Source organism: Lagopus muta, chromosome 6 (genome assembly GCF_023343835.1).
Source record: "Lagopus muta isolate bLagMut1 chromosome 6, bLagMut1 primary, whole genome shotgun sequence".
NCBI classification, from domain to species: Eukaryota; Metazoa; Chordata; class Aves; order Galliformes; family Phasianidae; genus Lagopus; species Lagopus muta.
Window position 1 is genome coordinate 25,844,302 of NC_064438.1, and position 17,790 is coordinate 25,862,091.

General features: G+C 34.3%; 1 protein-coding gene across 1 annotated transcript in view; it reads right to left on the reverse strand.

Annotated features, from left to right (window-relative positions):
* The window catches only part of UBR1 (ubiquitin protein ligase E3 component n-recognin 1), a 60,063-nt gene that overhangs the window by 20,276 nt on the left and 21,997 nt on the right, over window positions 1-17,790 (reverse strand). Inside the window, 18 exon segments of the mRNA XM_048948509.1 lie at window positions 1,461-1,554; window positions 2,549-2,754; window positions 4,413-4,600; window positions 5,911-6,000; window positions 7,584-7,693; window positions 8,502-8,601; window positions 9,456-9,610; window positions 10,380-10,428; window positions 10,877-10,979; window positions 12,099-12,151; window positions 13,054-13,178; window positions 13,621-13,684; window positions 14,674-14,775; window positions 14,930-14,995; window positions 15,313-15,423; window positions 15,592-15,653; window positions 16,558-16,738; window positions 17,495-17,623. Of these exon segments, the coding sequence (XP_048804466.1) occupies window positions 1,461-1,554; window positions 2,549-2,754; window positions 4,413-4,600; window positions 5,911-6,000; window positions 7,584-7,693; window positions 8,502-8,601; window positions 9,456-9,610; window positions 10,380-10,428; window positions 10,877-10,979; window positions 12,099-12,151; window positions 13,054-13,178; window positions 13,621-13,684; window positions 14,674-14,775; window positions 14,930-14,995; window positions 15,313-15,423; window positions 15,592-15,653; window positions 16,558-16,738; window positions 17,495-17,623 (1,988 nt within the window).

A 17,790-nucleotide genomic window follows, 5' to 3' on the forward strand; every position in this document is an offset into this window, starting at 1 on the left:
GGGGTGATTGACAAGGTCCTAATGATTACAGAGTATCTATGAAAGCAATCTGTTAACAATCAACAAAAACATACATCTGCTCTCCCAAATTTAAACAACTGTTACTGCAGTAAACGCCTCCTCATATATATATCAACTACAAAGGTTCTCTATTAGAGTACTGTGCAGTATTTTTAGGCTGCACAGACACTCCAGAAAGGTGGCAGGGAAAATTTGGACGAATATTAGTAAGTTAGAATGTCTGTTACATAATAAGTAAAAGACTATACTCAAACCTTCTGTGCCATCCTGTATGAGAAGAGCCTGTTGTCCATTTTAATCCCATTTACCCACACAGCAAGTCATCTTTTCTTAAAAAGAGCAAGGGAATTGAGCTCCAGTGTTGTACTACTTAGATCTACGTAGATGTGGATCGATCTGCCAAGAGCAGATGTATTATACTCAAGGAACATACTTCTGTATCATTTTAAGTGTGTGCACCTATCTTTCTTGTAGCATTTCTTTTTTTTTTTTTAATAAAAGTATAAATATAAAAAAAATAAGTGATAAACACCAGAAGTTTAGTCAGGCTTCTTAAATTAAAATGGCATAAGTGCAAACAACCATCAAGAAAATATTTACATTATTTGACAACATAAAATAACTTGTACTTGCATGACCCAACTCTATCTCTTGATAGTCCCTTGGCGGGACTGAAGTTCTAGTTTCACAGTATCTATCTTGTTTAGAGTTACTGACCCTTTATGGACTCAAAACACAGAGAATATTAGCTTCAATCCCTGTGATCTACACAGAAAGCTACAGGAAAACACGATGACTATAAACTGGAAAATGAGCAGCCTGATCTATTAATATTTCAGACTGTGCTCTAATCCAACACCTTTGGTGTAAATCCCTGGCTCCCTCAAACAATAAACGCCTATTACACTTTTTAATCAATGTACCAATTCTTCTGTCTTACTTTTTGTTCAGTTTGTTAAACATGACAGGGGGTAAACTGCATTCATTGATTAAACTATTTGTGTTCTAGTCTACATGCCAGCTTTTCTCCTGGGTTCACTGGGATTAAGCAGCTTCAACTTAGAACACTGAGGAGACAACAGACTTCACATGTTTAAGGACTACTGTAGAACACCCATCTAGAAGGCTCCTACTGGTTCTCACTGAACTGAGGAAGAATAAGATCTATTAGATAAAGTTCCTTATTCTTGACTATTTTTAACCCATTGGTTTTATTTAACCTCCTCAGATTCTTCTCTGGGTCACAAAAGGCAACCAAAACCTTTTGATGATGCATTTTCTCATCAGTTGAAAAATTATTTTGTGCCATATTTCATTTTTAGATGAGTAGATAGTTTTCAATTCAATATCCATTCACTATACTGTGTTTTCAATATGCATTTAGAGTTTTTCAGAAAATAGGTAAATTAACAGGAAAAACTGCCATGATCTATCCTTACTTCTGCCAGCAGGCTGCATGCATCACATGGCCACAGCTTCCTGTGTGGGTTCCACATGGCAAGTCAGGATGCATGAACAGAGGATCTACTGTATCTATAAAAAAAAAACAGAGCAGAAACAAAAACATTTAAAAACAGCAACAATTTCTAATCAGTATGAACAGAAAAAACCACCTGTATAAGACATCAAATTAAAATGGATTTCATGAGCATTTCCAGAGCAATATTTTAACAAAATCACAAGCCTGAGTTCACAAACTACTGAAGACTTTCCACAAGCTAGCAAGAAATCCAAAAGCAACAGTAAACTGGTTAAAAATGAGGTTCATTTGGTTCTAAATGAACAAAGCACTTTTTTAGTCCTTAGATAATACATTTCTTCAACTAACCCACTGTACTTTCACAAGCCACTAACATAAACACCATGAGTGAATAACAAAGGCAAGGCTTTTAACTGAATCTGTCTAAATCTTTATAGCATTATCTTAATAACATACTGATGCCTTTGCGCTGCATATGAACCCAAACCGAGATACAATCTTCCTCTTAAACATACCTAAATAATGCTGAGCTCAACAACAGCAGATCTCTAGATCTAATTTGGTGTACTTTTATGATTTTGAACAATACACCTGAATTTGACATACCTAAAAAAACACAACTGAACATGAAAAGCACACTTCCTGAACATGAAAGAACCCTCATGATTACCATATTGGCACTCTGAAAATGTATTTTTCCTACGTTGTGAAAGTTTGCTGTTGTACTTGAACAAAAAAAAAGTTACCATTTTTGCTTTCTTCCTCCTCTGAAGTAACTACTCCCACGAAATCTTTTAAGTTCATTTGAACTCCTTGTGAGAATAACGAAAGCATTTTCTTATTTGCCAGGGAAAAGTCTGTATCTTCACACACTTCTCATTTTTAAATGTTAAAGCACAGATTTTAGAGCAGTTTAACATTTTTCTTTTTTTTTTTTCTTAACAGAAGTGGGTCATTTAGCAATCTGAATGCAGAGTTTAATTCAGTTCAAAGGACATAACGCTAGGAACAGAACTGTTTGCACTCTAAAAGAAGAAAACTGCATACCCCCTGAGAATTCAAGAATTCTGCTCCTATTCTGAGTTAAGGCAGTTGATTTCTGGACACAAGCAGATAATACCATAGCAGCACTTTCCAGCTTTACTTCTTGCTCCTCCTGACAAAGAATACAGGTCAGAACTTCTTTCTCAGCAATGGATGGACCTCGTTTGGGACCCAAAGCAATTCTGGAGTAATCGATTGCTGAAGATACACTGAAATAACACAGATAACAGATGAGAAGAACGATTTTTTCCCTGAAGAAACAGACTCCAAAGCATACTGCCAGCATCATGTGTTTTATACATAAGTGCTTTACAAAACCAAACAATGGCAAAACGATGAAGAAAAATGAATCCTCATTAAAATCTAGTATCAGAATCTAGAAATCAGCAGGTCATTCAGGCAAATACATGCAATACAGACTGAATTAAACCTACTGTAATCTTACAGATACAGTAAAATTGTATCTCCCATTCTTGGAAAAAAAACCCAAAAAACCAGCCATCAACACATACAGTAGATCTCTCTACTTTCCCAAACAAATTTAAGACAATTCATAATTTTTGGTGTAAGTGCAGTGTATTGTTGAAGCATCTCTAGAACAGGAGCAATGCAAACGTCCAGAACTACGTTGTTGTTAAAACTGTTAAAAATAGTTAGTCTTTAAAACTATATTACTCATAAATGATAAGCCATGCTCAAACTCACAAAGCTCTGCCTTTTTTTTTTTTTGTTAAAACAATATCCATCCATATTCAAAGAATGTCTGTTATTAGCTGCATTGCTAAGGGCCTATCAAAGTATAATCACACTGCAGAAAGTTTATGACATAAAGCTAAGACATTTCTGCATCTGGCTATTTCCACGTATGTGCAGCTGCACTACTCTCATTATCCACCACTCATCTGCTAATGCAGTATTTTCTCTACAACTGACTCATTTAAAAACATTGTAAGTTACACATAAGTTATACATGCAAGTTATACTTATCTAATAAAGAAAAATCAAAGAAATTTAACACAAGAACTAAAATAAGTGGGTGATAGTAAACCTGTGATTTTACAAAGATGGTAAAAAAAAGTCACATATGATGTTAATACACACTCAAATCAGGATTTACTGTAACAGTTAAGAGGTTTGTCCAATTTTGTCCAATACAAACAATACTGTTTATATATTTGAAGCCTCAACAGAGGAAAAAAGAAAAGCTTATAATGCACCTACTCATCTCAAGCAGTACAAGAGGAAAAAAAAATTTCTGAGTTGTGTACGACCTCAGTGACGGCAAATTAATTCTACTGTATTTATTCCAGTACATATAATTACAGAGTAACACAAAATTGAGTTATCTAGTCTGCAAGTTAGCAATTCATTCTCTTGAAGAACCTTTTTCCCTTCTATCAATTTAAACTGAACATCTCCAATATAAAATTAGATTTAAAAAACTAATGAAAAGAAATAACAGCAACTAGAGCTACAAGAAGCATATTTTATTCACTGCAACTTAAACATAACACATAGTGGCTTCCATATCTTTCCAGATATTTCTCATACAAGGTAGACAGTCATTTCCTGAAGTACAGTGATGTTAGCTAAGTACCTTTCTAATGATATTCTCCAGATAATTACCATTTGAAAAAAATAATTTACTTACAGTTTAATTTATGCTCCTCCATAAAGCAAATCTACTGTTCTAGCATCAACAAGTAACCTAGTTTATGTATAATTATTTAACAGAACAAACAAGCATTGCAGGTGGGAAATTTGAGAAACTAATTTGATGACTCTACTGTCAGGACTTTTTCGTGGCAGAATCCCATTCAGGTAACTAATATTTCCCCACCAGAACTCTACATCTGCTTTTTCTTACCTTTCTTCTTCCATAATAGCATCTTCTTTCCCCTGTGCCTCCAACGTGTTTTCATAAAGGAGCTTGTGGGTTTCAATGAAATTCCTCTGCAAAGCAGACATCTGAGCCATTATTTTCTGACGATGCAACCTAGCTGCTTCTGCCTTTCTCTTTCGCTCAGCTTTCTCTTTATCCTGAGTGCTCTGTGTCTTAGAGTAAAAGAAATCACAAGTAACAGAGAACATAAAATGAGTAGATTCATTTCACAATTACGCACATTTATATATTGACATCAAATTACTTAACTGACATCTCTTCAGTGACTTTTATTTAAGTGCCAACACTGTCTATTCAGCAAACATCAAAAGCTGCCTCTCTAGTGTTGTTATATCCACTGTAAGTGAAACTTTTAAGCATCACCCCTAATGTGAATCCTTTATATCCCTTTAAGAAGTTTAAGATAATTTTGTTGTGAACTGTCTGCGAAAGACACTGCCAACAGACTGTTACGCTGGTTTTGTGGCAGAACTTTATGCATCTGAGGATTGTACTTTCCCCCTACTCTTCTTTACTGTAGACTGGACAACTATTCCTCTTTCAGTATTTTCTCATCTATCATGTTCTCAAGAACTAGAAAGAAAAGAATTTACGTAACTTGAAAATGTAGAATTCAAAAACACAGATAAGATACATGAAACTAAATTCTGATTCGACAACTTCATGCTCAAATTTAATGTCATATGCATAGTTTTCATTCAGGATGCCATTACTTTTCAAGAAAATCAGGAAAAAAAGTTACTCTCTAAGCAGGAGAACTAATCAACTGGTTTCTTACGGTTTCTTGTACTTTGTTTACTTCCCTTACTAGCTATCACATTACACCTTTCTCAAAAAAGAAACACAGCACATGCTAAGTTTAGAGTTATATACAGAATGACTGCCCAGGAGTTGTTGAGCAGCAAGTTATTGCCAAACAGAATGTGTCAGATTAAACCAGCCTGCTTTTGTACACTAAGAGTAATTAGATTCTCCCATTCAGCTGCCTATTGTTAAAGGAAACTTTAGGACTGCAGTAATCTGTAATAACTCGACTCTGTCACTTCATCACTGGATTCAGGAGTTACTCTGAGAGAAGCGAGTAAACACTGATGCACAGAGAGAGCAATTACCTAAGTTGGATAGAGAAGACACTATCGCAAATAAAATCAAAGGTGATCAAATCAAAGATAAAAGCAAAAACAGACAAGCAAATTCCCTTCTCCATTTACTTTCCCTGAATATTCACACTTAAACTACAAGCACAACAAAAAACACATAGCTGCTGCTAACTCAGTGAGACATGCTTAGCATATTTCTTTTTAATGAATACAAGAATTGAAATCTAAATGCCATCTATAGGCAGTAATAGGAATTAATAATGAAATGGCTATTTTTGCAAAATAAAATCATGTACCTCCTTCAGAATGCAATTAAAAACATTAAAGTTTATTAATCTATTGAACTTTATTAGTGTTATTACCTCATCACCTTTTGCAGTTTCTGAGCCTGATGGAGCCACTACTGCTGTCAAACTAGATTTTTCTCTCATTCTTTTCACTGTGTCAAACATCTACAAAGAGAGAGTAACATGTTAAAAACAAAATGCAAATTGCCTGTTGTAACAATGTAAGATCAAACTTCTTGATATTTAGTTTCATTGCTTTCAGACTTTCAAATGGATGAAATCAACTGCCTTGCTCTTCTATCACTAAAGCAGCCCAGCAGTTGAAGAATACTACTGAGCATAAGGGAAAGTAGAATTACACCAAATTTTCCAGTCCTTCTCCAGCACTAATATTTCTAAAGAGCTAAAGCTCTTTCGCCAGACTGACATCTGTATATCACATGCTAGCTTACCTCCATGAGGAAAGAGATTGAATAATCCATGGACACTAATATCAACGTGTGGAAGAGAAAGTTTTGCAGCTTATGTCTGATTAGTTACAAATAAGACAAATTTACATTTTATTTTTTTTACTTCCTCCAGCTGTCTACTCTAAGAAACTTCCAATTCAGATACTTTCAAATACATTTACATATTGTTAAAAAAAGCAAATTATATATTAAGTATCTTTTTACCTTTGCTCTTAGAATTTTACTTGAATAACTTCTTCAAAAACCTTTCAAACTTGCCACTGCAGTACATACCAGGGTAGTCAAATTTCAGTAGCTAAGGATAGCCTTGGAACCTTACTATGGATTCTTGTCCTCATTTCTACTGCTTTCCAGGAGCACTTGAATTCTGTCTGCCACCTAAACCAAAGGCCCAAAATTTGATAGCAGAATTCCTGCTAAGCAGAAGCCACACCCAATGTTTCTACACTGGGCAAGGCATCACAGCTCCAGAGGATTTTCCCATCTCTTTGGTTGGGAAAAGACAATGAGAAAGATGGAAAAATAGCCCAAATCAAATGTCCAACACAGCCATCATATAAAGTCTGACTGAAGTCTTCATACAAGCAGTCTCTGAAATGCTCTCCCAATTTATAAACCTTTGTTCAATTACAACTAAAGAGGGCTGCTCCAAAAGTAATGCCTCCTCTTTTATAGTACTGGCCCACAACATCAGAGGTGAATGTTGGTGGTATGGCAGTAGAAGCTTAGTCTTCCTCCCAGTATTGAGTTGTATTTATGACTGTGCAACAGATGACCGCAGAGGGGCAGACTGACAAAATGGCATCTGACATGGAAGTGCATATATTTATAAATTAATCCCCTCATGCAGAAAAAACTGCACGTATTGACATTCCTTGATGCTTGATGAACATTTATAATGGCAAAACAGCAGACATGAGTACAGTGAGGTGATGGGTGGTGTATTACAGCAGTGGTGCCAGCGGGTCACCTCCACTGGTGTAGATGTTTACAAGGGCAGCTCTTTGCATCTGACGTAGTTTCCATAGGAATAAACAAGAAGCATTACTTTCAGAGTGACCTGTGTATTCTGCAACAGAACCATGAGGAACAAAATTCATGCATAAAATACACGTATGGCAAGAAACATTCCAGCATTTCTCAGCAAACACTACCCTAGTAGGTTTTATACATTTATATGTATAGATACATATGTCTTTAAAATATAAATAATTTAAATCAATTATATTTTTAAATATAAAAGCTATTTCCAATCATACTTATCTCCCCGTTGTGTACCTGCAGTATCCAAATAACTGTGTCTTTCTGTGCCTCCAACTGAGGAACTCTTTTTAATTTTTCCAGAAGCATCAATACATTTACAGCATTCAGGGCTGAGCTTCCCATTCCTTTAACAAAGAAAGCAAATGCATTCAGAGGGGAGAAAAAGCCTGTACTTACAGCCAGGGATATGCCTTAAAATACTGCTAATTATATGGCACACATTTATGAAAACACAGTCTGTATAGCTACACTTCTGTCTTAGCTCCACTTACTCATCTAAATGTCATATAATCTTCCCCAATTGTGGATAAGTAGTTCTACTTCTAAGGGCAGAGAATTAGAATCATAGAATCATAGAATCATAGAATCACTAAGGTTGGAAAAGACCTAAAAGATCACCCAGTCCAACCGTTCACCTATTCCCAATAGCTCCTACTAAACCATGTCCCTCAACACAACATCCAGTCTTTAGAGAAAACAGAAACAGAGCTGCCTTCAGCTACAAAGAGAATGAATGGATCCCTTGAATTTTACACCAGTTTGGTATGTGCTGTGTATGAGCTAATTTTGCCATTAAAATAGAGTTCTACTAATGTTCTTCTTTGCAGTTGGGCTCCTAATAACTTTTTTGGCTTTAAAAAAATACAAATATACTTCAGAAATGGGAACACTCTCCTCAATTAGATTTCTTTTGCAACACTTTTCATTTAGAATTATTTCACATTGTTAGAAGAAAGACGAAAACATTAAAAAGAAGAAAGGAAGATCTTAATAAATTATTTGTTAGTACAGTTTTATTATGAAACAGTGATTACTTTTACATCCCTCATAGAAATGCATAAATGAGGTTAGGGTTTTTCTGATGTTGTTCTTATTCTCACAAAATCAAATTACACTAATTTGCTCTACCCTTTCCAAGAAAATTAAACATACTTGTTGCTTTGTGATAAAAATCAAATGTTACTTCTTCTTCTGGAGACTTCTGTAACTGCTGCTTCTCTTCTAATAACCCTAAAGAAAGGAGATGAAGCACCTAAAAAGACAAAAATGGTATTTCTTATTCTAGAGGTCTAGAAAACTAGTATATCAAACAAGAATGCTTAATATAGCATTCTATAATAGATTTGTTTTATCCATGATAAAACACAAATAAGAAAAGGTGCAAAAGTCATACATGAAATAGTAATGTACAATATGAAGTTTCCTGCATATCTCTTGCACTAAAGTTAATAAATTTTGCACACTTTACGTTAATAAAATATGAACCTCATAATTTTATCTATAAACAGAAACATTTAGTATTATTTCCCAAATCCAAGGCTTAGCGGGCAAAGCCATTTGTTTAAAGGAAAAAAAGTGTACTCTAATTGACAAAATTAACTTAGTAAGTCTAGAAATTCAGATCCTGAACTTTTGAATACAGAAAAGCATCTCAACAGAGTCAGCAATTTTTTTTAAAGCACGAAGTCAACTGTGGTAAAATAAAATGCATAAATGCTCACAGAATTATTTTGTGACTGATGTCCTAGAGATATTGCTACCTTCGCATTCTACAGTTTGCAGGATGACAAAACACCCTAACGTTGTGATCAAAAGGTTGGTTATTTCATGACAAGGATGAGGTAAGGAGAACTACATACCAAAACACAGTGAAGAGGCTATGAAGGTGGGGAAGCAGAACATCCACAATTAACATTTTTGTTCTGCATTCCTATTTTATGGTAGAGAGAAATATTTTCTTCATTTATGATTTATAAAAACAGGTCTGGAGACCATGAGGTCACTTCTAATCATTCAAAGAATATCTTTACACATTTTGACCTTATCAGAAGCTGTTATGAGACAACACAGCAACCATGGAGGGAAGAGGACCAAAACTAATCATACCATTTGAATCATAGCTTCAGTCCACAAGTGTGTTTCCAGTTCTACTGCTCTCTGAAGGATGGTTCGCAGTATGTGCATCATTACATCACAGTTCAGAATCCTCACCACATTACTGAATGCAGGACAGAAGTCTGGAGGAGGCGGTGGTGGCAATGCTAGGAAATTGAGGTATGCAAATATATTCATACATATACTGCCATCTCAACAATTGCAGCAAAAAGGAGAGGAAGCAAGCACACCACTATCAGCAAAACAACAACCAGACTTAGACAATTAATAAAAACATGCTCAAATGCAAATGTTTAAATCAGCTTCTGTCTTTAGATAAACTAAGCACTTTTAAGAAGTTCTTACATAAAACACATGCAAACTAAGCTAAACAAGCAATCCATCACAATATTCAGTTGTATCTAAAAATGCAAAACTTCAATATTTTAACACTGCCTGGTGTCATTTATGTATCACAAACATATACAAAGTATGTTTTCCATCTGATACTATTTTCTCTTTAAACCAGTTGTCAGTTAAGTAAGAGGATATGTAACAAAGATTATGGAATTCACTGGAACAGTAACATGGGAAGAGAAAAAATAATTACCCATTGCATCTAACAGAAGTAGGAAACAGTTTATTTCATTAAATTATTTATTTAATAGTTTACAAAGTCTTCCTTAAATCTCAATTAATACTCAATACTTAATACTCAATTAATGCTCATGACTTGAATGGGTAAAAGTAAATTTGAAAGAAAAATAATGCTTGTGTTAGCATTAATCAATTACAATTTCTAATATAACAACATATTTAATGTGAACTCAGCTATCCATTGCAAGTCACAAGCCATCCATCAATGCCCATTTTACACACAACCACACGAACCACTGTATTATCCCATTTGTTGAGACATTAGTTCTAAAGTTTTACCTTCATCTTTGTTTTCTTGTTTTCTTCTTTTCTTCTGTGTATGTTCAGCCTACAGAAAAGACAAGATATAAAGTCAATATTTGGTCATGTAACTGAAATCCTGTATGAGATCTGCTTATTGATTCTTAATTTTGTACTTCATTTTCTTGTAAGAAATTTGAGAAACATACATTTTTTCCTCAGTAAGATTTGGAAAAAAGCAATGTTTGCTTTCTTCCAGTTCAAAGATAATTCTTGGTATGTTCTGTTCTTAGCTTTAACAGTTAGCAGAGTTAATACGTAAGTCACACAGGAAAAGTACTAACACAAGCCACACTGCAACAATTTGTACCAACAGTGTAAACTGCTTTAGAAGTTCGGAACTGAAGTTCTGCACACATTATTTCCAGAATCATCTACTTCAAACTCCATTAACTCCTTTGATTCAGCAAGATCCTTCAGCCACTGAAAAGCATGTACAATTTTTACCTTTGAGAATTAATTTTACATTAGCTTACCTTGCTATGCTGGGTCTTAGTATAATGATAAAAGAATATATTGAATTCTTTCAAGCATTCATCTTTCAGTTCATAAACTCCATGTCCAGACACACCTGGTTTCCTTAAAAAGAAATATTTCATGACAGAGATTAGTAATTAAAGTTTGGTGTATCTTTGAAAGTAAATAAACCAGACACAGGATTTGTTTTCCAATAAAAAGCTATTAAGAAAGGAAATAGTGATGGTTACTTTGTTAACTAATAAAAACTGTACCCAGACTGTTCTTTAAGTCTTTAACTTTCAAGATTTTTGACTACCTTAAACCCAACCTAGTTCTAAAATATTTATGTCTCCATGATCTACACCACACCATGAAGACAGGTAAATTCATTTAACTGTATGGCTTACAATTTTAGATGTTGAATATTCTTGTATAAAAATCCATGACTACTTTAACCAAGGTATAAAACAAGCAATACAGAGAGCTACCTCCCATCTGTACGAGCCAAAACATCAATTTTTTGAATACAATTCCCACAGCAAAATTCCTAGGTATTATAGGAATATATATATATATATATATAAATATTATATATATTTTATATATATATATATACATAAAATATTATATATATTTTATATATATATATAAGATTTTATATATATATATATATATATATATATATATATATATATATATATATATATAAAATCTTATAGTTGCCACTGATTAAATAAGCAAGCCACATGAAACTGAAAAAAGGTACACTAAACCAATTAAAATAAAAAGACATTTCTATGACAAAAATATAGCAGACATTTCAACTAGTTTTTCCTTAACAGATGCAACTCTTTTTCTGCATCTGCATTTTCCAAAATATACCCTTCATCTGAAAGCTACAGAAAGTTAGCGAACAAATAACACTTGAATGAATGATTGGGTGATCAAAGATATAACAAGTTGTTACGGTTCCCAATTACTGCTGAAATTAAATTAGTTTTTGAACATCTTCCCACTTAACATCACTAAACTTGCAAGGCCCCTCAAACTGGGTCTAAAGGAAAAAACAGCAGCTTCACATATTCAACATGCTTTTCTTTCCTCAGCACATACAACAATGTATGTAGTTCAGGACAGTACTATATTAACTGAATAGAGAGTGCAGTGCAGCTTGTTTAACCCATAAGATACAGTATTTCATTTTCAAGCTAGTTATGAAAAGCATTGTTATGAACTTACTTAAATGTTGCTACTTTATCAATTACATTCTCCAAGCCAGTTTCATTGTTCTCCTGGTAAAAAAAAAAAAAAAATTTGGCATAAGCATATCATGATTCAAATCACTTCAAATAACAAAAATAGACATAAAAATTCAGAGCAATTCTAAATTCTTCAATAGATTTTGCCCATTGTTACTCAGAAAATAAATACTCACAACTAACAAGCTGCAAAAAATTACTGAAGACAGTCAAATACTTTCACCCATTATATAAAATTTCATTTGATTCCTAAACAGAGCAGTGACTTTCCTAAGTGCAGAGTGGGAAAACAGAATTTTACTCACTATAAAAATAGTGACTGTGGATCACCTGTTACTGGTTCCAGGGTATTAGATTTACAAATAATTCTTCATTTTTTTTATTTTTTACATTGATCTTCAGCCCTGAAAACTTGCACAAGCTCCAAAATCTAATGCACTCCTCTTTGAGTGAATTTTCAACGTTTAGATAGAATACTAGGGAAATGTATGCTTTCAGACAAATCTGACTTTTCAATGCACCAGTTAAAAGTGATCAGAAGTACAGAATCACATTTATTGATAGTAAAATGGGCAGAACAGAATCCAACTGCATGGTTCCACAGGCCAAAAAATAACTTCAAAATTTCTGTTCTTGAAAATGAAGAGAGCTGTGCCTAAATACAATTAAAAAAAAAATCCACCCCTTCTTCAAAATGAATCATCCTCCCCCAAAACCTTTTCAGATTAGACCATTCTTGAATCATTATGTTTACCTTCACATCGGAAAGGTACAGAACATCATTTGCAATGTTTTATTTTATTTCTCAAACTAACCTTAAATTTAATATTAAGAAATGAAGTAGTTTCATACAAAGTTACGGAAGGTTAACAGGAGAATGACATAAAAATAGAGAAGTTTAATTAAGTTAAAAAAAGTAAGAAAGAAGGACTCACATTTTCAGGCAAGGATTTCGTAATTGCACTGTGAGCCATTGGCTCAATACAAAGTAGATGGATGATTTCTCTCATGATAACGTCCTCCTTTGTCACATTACTCACACCAGGCACATATCTTTCTCCTATCAGATTTGATCAAAAGGAAGACAATGGCAGACATGACAGTTACAAAGCAATTCTGACTTTTGCAAGGAAGTAAATCTATTGCTGAGATTTATAGTATCTGAGGAACATAAACTTCTACTATATCAAGCGTGAGAGAAGGTGACAGGAATTTTTTGACCCTAGCTTCCTAACAAATTGGGCTGAATTTCTTCTTATGATATACCTTGTAGCTAGTTATGAAGTAAACATTAACCTTTTTATTATTTAAAACTATTGCTTTCAGATGTCAAATGCTCAAATTACAGAACTATCTACGTAAAAAAAAGAAAGTATTTTCTACTATCCATCCCAAATATTCTATATTTTAAAAAAAGTAAATCAAGCCTATTCTTTCCAACTGTAGTTATTCATCATCATCATAACACCAGAGAGGAAAAAAAAAAAAAAAAAAAAACTTACCCACTACATAGATGATAATCTGTAACATTTCTTCTATTAATACATTACATTGTTTGATCAGATCCTACAAAAATGAAAGAAATTAGGGTTTTTTTAATATGAAAATCCATCAAATAAGATTGACCTCAAATGCATTACATCACTGAAGCACTGTACTGTGAAAAGATCTCTCCATTATAAGTAGGACAAATGCCTGCATCTATTCTGCAACAGAAGTGCAAGTTTCACATTCAGGAAAAAAAAAAACAACATATAAATGTGTCCCAAATCAAGAGTTACATAAAACTTTCAAGGCTCAAGAAGTGGCACAATAATCCAGGGAAGTTTCATCAACAATAGAAGGACACTACATATTGTAGATAAATAATTTTTCAGTATTTTCGCAGACAACTTCTGAAGTTAAATTAGTAACAAGGAAATCAGTTTGCACAAGCAATCATTCTACCTTCTGAATGCAGAACAAAAAGTAACAAAAAGCTAAAAAAAACATATGTAGAGAAGGATGGTCACTGCTCAGATCTGTTCATTCAACCTTATGCCATGCCAGTAATGCTATTCCCTGAACTGCCTAGTTTACTGGGAAGCACTTTGAACTACATGTGCCAGAGAGCAAAATCTGCCCGCTCATTTCAAATTATGAAAGTCTCTTCTAGGAACACAAAATCGTTTCCCTCTGAACATCACCAAGCATTCCTTAATCATGTCAGTGACTGAGCAGGTTATCCAGAGAGGTTGTGGGGAAGCCATCCTTGGAGAAATTCCAAGATATTCTCCCTCCTTGGAGACTTTTTAAAAGCCACCTGGACATGGTCCTGGGCAGCCCGCTCTAAATAGACCTGCTTGAGGACAGGTGTTGGACCAGACGGCCTCCAGAAGTCCCTTCTAACCTAAAACATTCTGTGACTGTGTGTTTTATCTAACTGCTAGATCCTCTGTTGACTGACGTAGTGCAGTTAAAAAAAAAAAAAGCAGTGAGCAACAGTAGCTAGTTTTTCTGTTGTGCCCTTCCGTTCAAAGTAAGTAAATTAATTAGCAGAAATACTTGACACTTACCTGATCTTTGGTGAGCTTGATCTTTTTGAAAGCGTCTGCAAGCTCGTATCTCTGGAGTAAGAGCAATAGGAAATGGTTTGGATCCATAAGAGATGCACCAATCTGCAAATAATAACAGTATATCAGATATTACAATTCTGCATTATGAAAAATACCCTTTTACCAAGAAAATATTTTGAAATGATACATATTTAAGATAAAAAAACAAATCCATTAAAATGTTATGTTAAGCAAGCAATGATTCAGAACATTATACCTGGAGCATGATGATGTCTTTATCATACATCTCTTCTCTGCACTTAACATCTTGATAGTAGAATACCTGAGAGATACGAAAACAAAATTTAAAGTGGAGACATGAAGTAACACACTTTCAAATCTGCACCAGTCAGTGTCTGAGACTTCTTCAAATTGCAAAGCATCTTTATTAAAGGCAAGTTCCATGTTTCTTTCTGAATGAACAATGGTGAAACAAGTCATCTACATTCCCGTCTAAAAACTTTGTGAATTTCTGTAAAAGTAACATCCATAACCTCTCTCTGCCCTGAACTACCATCAAGAACACTATTGAGAAACACTTGCATACACCACTAAGATCAAGATCATTAAGATCACCGCTGCTTAGCGCAAAGTGTGTACCTGACTTATCAAGGAGAGACCATTCCTTCTCCACATCTCCGCAGCAACCTGAGCAACCAAAACAAGACACCGCAAAGGATATTCTACTAGCAGTTCCACTTGAAATTCTTCCTAGAATTAAAGAAGAGTTGTGTTTGTCAATGATCTTACAGAAAGTGCTACTGAACACAGACATGTCCAAAGTAGCAAAATAAACCAAAATTCTGTAACTTCAACACACATGCTTTCTCCCCTCCCAAGTATAAATCATATGAAGCATTTGAAAAACAAAAATCTTACAGGAGAAACAAACTCATGCAATCTTGAGATGGTTCCAGTCTTGCTTAATTGTACATGAAGACCTACACAACAAACAGGAAAAAAAAGCATATAATATAAATCCAAATCAGCCAAGTTTCTATTTCAACCACTTCAAAATTTTAGTGGAATTACCTATAATTCAGAATTACAAGAAAGAGGCTTATTTAGAAAAAAAATAGCATTTTTTTTCTCTTTAAGGCTAAAGAACTGTTACATTGTCCTAACAGTTTTAACCAGTTTTACAATCCATTATTTTATGAATAAATCTATTTATTTAAAGAATTTATTAAAACCATTTAAATAGAGATGATAAATACCATCAAGTTTTTAATATCACATTTAAATAACATACTGTCACTAGTAACAGAATTTCAAACAGATGGTGTCTTGTTATCAAATGATGTGATAAAATATCTACAGCTTAATAAGAGCATACGATTTCACTTGTATTTTAGAGAAAGCCATGATCACCCACCACTGTGGTCCCCATGAATTCTGACTAGAAATCTGTCCTGGCATGCTGCAAAAATTTATCTTTTAGGAGGAACATTTTTACAGTTCTAAGATAGAAGTGGCTGGAAAATAAATCTGGCATATAGAAATAATGAACATTCATTTTGGTATAAAAATTAGAAAAAGGAAAAGGACAGAAATTCAAAAACAGTTGAGACAGAACTGAAGATTTCTGCTTGTTAAATCATGAAACATTTCCCTTCTTGCCTTTCTGCTTTGTTCTCTCTCTCCTGATTTAAAAATGTCCTCCAATACAACAAATGCTCCTTTAAGAAAAAATTCCAATAGCAGAGCATTTGGGGAACAGGGTCACTTCATGAGAATGTCACAGAGGAACTGATCTCTGAAGCATTTTATCTAAATGTTTTCTAAAATAAAGAAAGGGATGGGTGAGAAACTTAACTCAAATAGCTAGCAAAATAAAACACCTACCTGCCAGAGTCCTAGAAAGTGGTAAATGTATGCTGACAGGATCTGAAGACACTCTGTAAGGTCTACTCTCCAAAGTATGGCCACATAAGTGAAACACTGTCTTTTCCCGTGAACAGCCGTTTGTGCTGCACCTCATTACAGCCTTATGACATTCTTTGTAAGCCCTCAGCAGCAGCTCCTCCTGAAATTTCAAACAAGTGCAGAGATTTGCATCTTAAATTGATACATGCGCATGAAACTTCATCATGTTTCTTTCCAGTGTTGCAAATAGTTGCTTAAAATTCACACCATCATCACTATTGTCACTTAACAGCGAAGAACACTGGACTGGAGCAAGGAGCACCAGCTGAAGCTAGCTCAGAGTATTCTGAGAGCTGCTCTGTCAAACACTCTGAAATCAATGGGCCTACTTAAGCTGCGCTGTTTTATAGGTTTGCAAAGTTTGCATCCCAAATTACATCATGTTTTCATTTGTTGTAATTCTTGCTTTCTCTTGCTAGAAAAAAAAAAAAGAAATCCATCTCAAAAGAACTTCTTTGTTTTTTAGACAATTTCCTCCCTCCCCCCCAGCAGAGAGATGAAGTCCAGAACCAAATAAGACTATTTACAGGCTAATTACACAATTAGTATGAAGTTTCTGCAGTTCAAAATGAACACCATATGCTTCAAAACTTTTAAAACTTGATAGATCACTATGAATGCTGAGAAACACTTATTCACAATTTGTCAGATATTCTATGCAATTCTGTCAGCTAGATGACAATATTCTGGGATCCCCTCTCCACATCTTACCACGTCAATTCTTTCATACTCCTTTTTTTGAGGGGATCTGTATTATACAACAATAAGCTTTTTTAAAAAGTTACCATTTAAGAAGTACTCAGAAATATTCACGGATGCCACGCATACATGAATTCCAGACAACAAGTTTCCTTACGTCACAGGCACACCATTCTTGGAACATCAAGAGTATGTTCTTTAGCTGCATCTGTATAGCAATGGCTGCTTCCCAGTCAGGGTCCACCTCAATGTGCTGACCAATCTGTCTTTTTATCTCTTCCATTCCCTGAAATAGAGATGCCACAAAATATACACACACTAAATTAAGGGTCACAGGCTTAAAGTAACAGAAAATCTCATAAGCAAATGGTAAAATCCAGGTGGTTTGGCTGTAGCTAGAATTGCTGAATAGTACTTCTAAAACAAAGCATTACTTCATCACCCATCCAAAAC